Source organism: Vanellus vanellus (assembly GCF_965231255.1).
Source record: "Vanellus vanellus genome assembly, chromosome: Z".
Taxonomy (NCBI): Eukaryota; Metazoa; Chordata; class Aves; order Charadriiformes; family Charadriidae; genus Vanellus; species Vanellus vanellus.
In genome coordinates, this window is record NC_138908.1 from 24,288,319 (window position 1) to 24,294,413 (window position 6,095).

At 53.4% G+C, this 6,095-nt stretch overlaps 1 protein-coding gene across 1 annotated transcript; it reads left to right on the forward strand.

Annotated features, from left to right (window-relative positions):
* Positions 1 to 401: 401 nt before the first annotated feature.
* Positions 402 to 5,530, forward strand: LOC309683154 (tektin-3-like; the record flags this gene model as incomplete). Its single annotated transcript, XM_082497355.1, has 7 exons — positions 402 to 959; positions 1,506 to 1,589; positions 2,051 to 2,121; positions 2,371 to 2,514; positions 3,003 to 3,225; positions 4,053 to 4,207; positions 5,314 to 5,530. 7 exons carry the CDS (start codon positions 402 to 404, stop codon positions 5,528 to 5,530), a joined length of 1,452 nt encoding a protein of 483 aa, XP_082353481.1.
* Positions 5,531 to 6,095: the final 565 nt, after the last annotated feature.

Below are 6,095 nucleotides of genomic sequence, written 5' to 3' on the forward strand. Positions count from 1 at the left end.
ATCAGCACATACGCCAACCAAAAGAAGCCAATGAACACAAGACAATCACCAGCTACACTTTCACGGGATTGACAGATTTGAGGAGAATGAAGGCTAATATCTGTCATTCTCCTGAGCAGCCATGCTTTGCTTTTCTCCGCATTTCAATACTTGAGGCTAGATACTAAACAAATTCAAATCCCTTTCCGGATACAAATGCTTGGGGTGCTGTGAGAAGGCATTTGCTTTCAAGAGTTTTAGGCCTGTACAGGTGACCTGTGGGTGCTGTGTGCATTGCTGTTTGTGTTAGAAGCTGCATGTGTTGCTGTAAGAAGGAAGGCAAGTGCAGGAGCTGACTGAGGGAAGTTGTCTTCTATCTCCTCCTCTGTGCAGGACAAGTACTTGAAGAGCAGTGGTCAGGAATGGAGGCTGTCGGCTTTCCCTTAACGGCAAGACATGCCAAGGTTCTGCCTGCCATCAACACCATGACTGCCAGCTATAAAGACCGTTTCCCGTACTACCCGTTGCCTCAGAGCTCCAGCCTCCCCTGGATGCCCAGCACCTACTCTAAAAGAGATGCCATCAAACCAACTTTGGCTCCCTTTTCCAAAACTTCCCAGGGGATGACCACCAGCGAGAAGCTCCCTTACATTTCCAACAGAACAACCCTCTTCACCCGCTACACCCCTGATGACTGGTACAGGTCCAACCTGACCAAGTACAAAGAGTCAGAGACTTCCCGGCACAATGCGGAGGCTCTGAGAGTTGATACCACCCGCATGATTGGGGATAAATACCAGCAGACAAAGAAAACACAAGAAGAAAGCACCAAAAGCCTGGGAGGACGTGTGAATGCTATTGAGTTTTGGAAAGGGGAGCTCTGCCGTGAGCTGGATGAGATGATCGGGGAGACCAACACGCTCACAGACATGAAGAAGAGACTAGAAAGAGCCTTGGCCGAGACGGAGGCCCCTCTCCAGGTAAGCACTCTGTCCAGTGGGCTGCAAGCTGTAGCCTACTGCTGGAACAACTGCAGCCATTCAAATGTCTAACTAAGTTCCACTGCAGCTCCGCAAGACCTAGAGAGTTTTTATGAAGAGACCATAAGTTAAGTTTGCAATGTCTTCCCATCTGCTGCATCCCCTATCAGCCCGTTATGAGCTCATCACAACTCCATTTGCTTAACCAAATATTTGTGTAGGCGGAACATCCAAATTCCTGGAGTGGGATACAGAAGCCCATGTCTTCCTACAACACCCTGGGGAGGTCAGCATCAAGGCTGACACAGGTGCCTGTGCCACAGCTCTGGTTGCAGCCGGGACATGTGTGCTCCCTCATGTTGATTTGATGTGTATGGTGCAGTTCGGTTGCTTGTAGTCAGCTGAAGCAGCCGCCCTGGGCACTTTGTTCCCCTGGTGTCCCCTCTGTGCCCGCCTAGAATTTCTTTTCTTCCATTTCTTGAGATGGGGACTCTCTCTATAGAGAATCCTGCCCCTGCACCGACAGTGATGGCATGTCCCCAACAGGTCGCTCAGCAGTGCTTGCTTCAGCGGGAGAAGAGGATGGGCATTGACCTCGTCCATGATGATGTGGAGAAAGAGCTCTTCACGGTAAGTTGGGCCACCCAGATCATGTGTTAAAGCCAGTTTTACCTAAACTGCCCTACAGAGGCTTTGCAGCCTTCTTCCCTACCTGGCTCCTTACTGCTGGGGAGGTGCTCAGCTCTTCAACCCCCCAAAACCTGCTGGGCCAGGGGATGGTGTTCCCCCAGGCAGCAGCATGCCCACGCCATGTGGGTATGACTTGGCCGTACAGAGGATGGAATAGCTGAAGAGCAGCTGCGTGTTTGTGTAGCGTGTGGGGGTTCTGTGTCCCTCTTCAGGGAGTAGTGCACTAAAGACATGCACGCAGTTTGGGGGCACTTTCTCCACTCCCTGCCTGTTTACTCTGGGCAGAAAGACAAGCAGGCAAGTTCTTGCTGTGTGCTTGGTTGGGGAGGTCTGAGGGGACGAGTGGCATCAGGACAACTGAGTACAGACACTGATGATGGGGCCATGTGTCCTTTACCCAGGAAGTCAATGTCATCAGGTCGTGCCAGGAGAAGATGCAGCGGTACCTGGATGAAGCCAAAGCCCAGCTCACGTAAGGAGGAGCTCCTTATGTCATGCCCTAGGGCTGATGTGCATTTGCAGTTGTGATGTGGACCCCCAGCAGACCCCGACCTCTCCCCACACCCTGCAGATGGAAAAGCCAGGCGGGCTCCCCGGGAAGTGGGCAGTGATGCTCATGGGATGACAGAGCTGCGTGGGAGGGAGCTGCGGGGAACTGGAGCGGGGAGGAAGCCCTTCCACCTGAACATCCCCAGCGATGGCTGTTGTTTGCATGTTGAAGGTCCAACAGGGCGGCCCAGCACGAGCTGGAGAGGGACCTGGCCCACAAGCAGGCGGCCCACCGCATCGATGACAAGTGTCACCACCTGAGGAGCACCTCCCACGGCATCAGCTACTACCCAGCGGTGGAGCGGGTCGATGCCACGTGAGTGCACGCTGGGCGGCACGCCAGCAGCAAGCTGTGCCCGGGATGCACGGTGCCTCTCCCTGGCAGGGAGCTGCTTGTCCCCAGCCCACTGTCAAGGCACGTCCATCCCGCCTGGAGACAGCTGCCTGAGTGGGACCGTTTCTCTCTGCTTATTGTTATTCTTACTGTTATTGTTATTGTTAACCTTACCTTTATTCTTACCCTTACTCGTACTCTTCTTCTCATTCCTATTTTCTGTTGTTGTTGTATTAAACTGTCTCTATCTCCACCCGTGAGTCCTGGTCTTTCTCTTTCCCCTCCATTGAGAGTGGCTGTGTGGTCCTAGCTGCTGGCCAGAGTTAAACCACAACCTATGCTCAAATTAAAGACGGAGATTTCAGATACATTTAATCAGTGCTGCTCCCAGGCAGGCTTCATGCCTGCCCACGTCCAGCTTCAGCACTACGGGCTTACCGGGGCTTCTTCTTCCCCCTCACCTCCTGAAGGATCTCGGTGCCGGACTCTTGGGCCAAGATCACAGACGACAACATCCTCCGCTCACAGAGCCAACGGGCGGCCTCCTCCAAGCTGCGGGACAACATCGAGAACCTGCTGGTGGTGGCGGCAAACGAGATGTGGAGCCAGTTCAACAGGGTGAACATCGCCTTCACCAAACGCATCAGCGAGACAGCCGATGCCAAGAGCAAGATCCGGACCCACCTGGCCAAGGTAGTCGGAACCCCTCCCTTTCGGTGTGTCACTGTCACTTCCTAGTGACACCCCTGAGGTGGGACCCTTAGGAGTTGGCACCGTAATTTCATCTCAAGGGATCTGTTTTTGCTACGACGTCCTCACTGGCAGCCTGGAAGCACAGGGATTGCCAGCAGAAAATGCCAATGCTGGTTGCATCTCCTGGTAGTTCCTTCAGAAGCGCTGGCTGCCCTCCAGAACGGCCTTGCTGGGCCTCTGCTGGGCTGCCTGCTGGGGGGGTTGCAGGCTTGCTTCTCCTCCAAGGACGTGCTTTCACTCTCCGTGCTCTGGGGCTGCTGCATGGGCATGCGTGTGTTTGCTTTGCCGAGCAGAGTCAGTGGAAATCAGTGATGGACACCTGCCTCAGAGCTGTGGGTCTCATAGAAAGCTTCCTGAAACGTGCCCGACACTGTATTGAGTAACTGAGGGAAGACGGGGCTTGCAGCACTGCGAGCTGATGCCACGTCTTTCAGTGAGGATCCATGAAGAACCTTCCCTCTCTGAGTTACTGTTGATGGATGATTAGTTCCAGCAAGCGGTAATTTTGGGAAGCTGGGAATTCAATAGGTCCATCAGTGCTCCAAAACCTCCTCTGATGTGACAGCAAGAGCCAAGAGAGGTTTTTCCCTGAAGAAAAATTACTCTTGGCTCTGCGCCTTGATGTGTAGCAGAATGACAGGGGTCTGAGCCCAGGGTCTGCTTATTGAACTTGTTTTGTTCTGCAGATGGACAAGAGGAAAGGGTAATTATGTTGTCACTTGAGAAGATACTTTTTAATTTGTGCATGGGTTTCTTTTTTACGCCAGACGCTGCAGGAAATCTTCCAGGTGGAGAAGACCTTAGAAGCCATCCAAAAGGCCATTAGGGACCAAGGGCCTCCCTTAAAAGTGGCTCAGAGCCGGCTGGACGAGCGCACACGCAGACCAAACGTGGAGCTGTGCCGGGACACTGCCCAGCTCCGGTAAGGCAGGAGTGTGGGTCTGGTGGGCTCCTTGAGGAGTTACGGCTGGTAGCACCCGAGGGTAGCACCCGGGAGTAGCACTGCATGAAAAATTAAGCATGGGCTTTTTTTTCAACAGTCCTTCCATAAGTGCACTGCTATAATCAAAAGCAATGAGCAGGTATTGCAGCCTTTGGGTGCTGGGAGAGCTCTGCGCCCATAAAGGAGGCTGTACACCATGGCCGGGTATAGCCTGATGGCACCCCATGAGGGGATGGATTCTTCCCGCTTGGGTAAGCCCCATCTTCTCTCCAGCCTGCTTCCCGGCAGTTGGATGTGCTCAGTTTTGAAGGACGAGCCCTTTACTCTCCAACAGGATCCTGCTGAGATCCCTTAGGCCCTTCCTTTTGGGGAACTGCAAGGAAGGGTGCCCCCTATGGAGAAGCAGAAAGGGCTGTCCTCACCTTCTCCGAGGACACTGGAAATCCTTTCAAGGACACAGTGGTCTGTTTGGGATTGCACGCCGAGGAGCTGTGGAGGAGTAGGCTGGCCTGAGCGCCCAGCAGCACCCCCTCTGAGGCACCCCAAAGTTCACCCCTCCTGGGAGCCCGTTGGGCAAGACTCCAGCTGAAGCCTTTTCAGAGCAATTGAAACCCAGCCCCACAGCCTTTGCAGCATCTCGTACAACAAGGGTTTTTTCCATCCTCCCCTTGTTTCACATTCACTTTTAGCCTCTCCCAGATGTCCTGTTTTCTTTGTGTGCATCTGTGGGCATGGGGAGGATGCCTGCACAGGGAAATCCAGGAGGGGGAGCCAACAAACCCCCCAAACCAAGCAGGAACAGGAAACCACACCTGCTCATCCCTCTTCTTGCTGGCCCGAGCTGCTCTGGGAGAGGCGGCTGCGCGTTGCCAAAGCCTTTGAGCAGACTTAACCATGCCTCCCCGCTGAGGTCTGGAGGAGCTCTGCCCTCAGCTTTCCCATGCGTCTGCCAGAAACGGGGGGTCTGAGTTAGTCTGAGCACGCTGAAGGGGGAAATCCTGTGACCAAGGGGCCCTTCAGCAATGCCACGCTAGAAACCACCCCCACGATGGCACTGTTAACCAGGGTTTCTTGCTGTTTTCCAGCCTTGTCAACGAGGTCCACAAAATCAACGAGACGGTCCAGAGCCTCCAGCAGCGCCTGAGAGACACCGAGGACACCCTGCAAATGCTGGTTCATACCAAGTCGGTCTTGCAGCATGACCTGGCCGTCAAAGCCAACACACTCTTCATTGATGAGGAGAAGTGCATGGGCATGCGCAAGACCTTTCCCAGCACGGTGCGGCTGCTGGGTTCCATTTAGGCTCAGCTGAACTCACTGAATCTGTTGTGGGAGGGATTCCCAGTTTGGCTAAGATGCTTTGGAAATACTTGATTAGAGTTTCACTTCCTGGTGAAAGCCATGAGTAGAAATTAAATGATCTTTTTGTGTGTTATACGGTCTACCGGTATTTTTTTTGCCTTTGGTTTTTCTCTTTCCACTGTACTTTCACGGTGTGCCAGAAAGTCACTGAAAATACTTTGTAAGCGACTAAGAGTAAATCCACCCACGGGGATTCAGTCCTACCCTCTCAGTCGGTGATTTTAGGAGAAAAACTGTCGTGTCTGCCTCCTTTTGAGTCTGTCTGATGTGGGAAAAGCACAGGGTGAAGCCATGCCGGCTGTCTCGAATCACCTCCCTGTCCTCCACGGGCCTTAGCATAGCTTCAAGGAGAGTCCGTTCCAGGATCTTCCCAGGCACAGAGGTGAGGCTGACAGCTGGGGACTTCCCAGGCTCCCCCTTTCCCCCTTTTTCAAAAATGGGTGCCACATTTCCCTTCTTCCAGTCACTGGGGACTTCCCCTGACTGCCATGACTTTTCAAATATC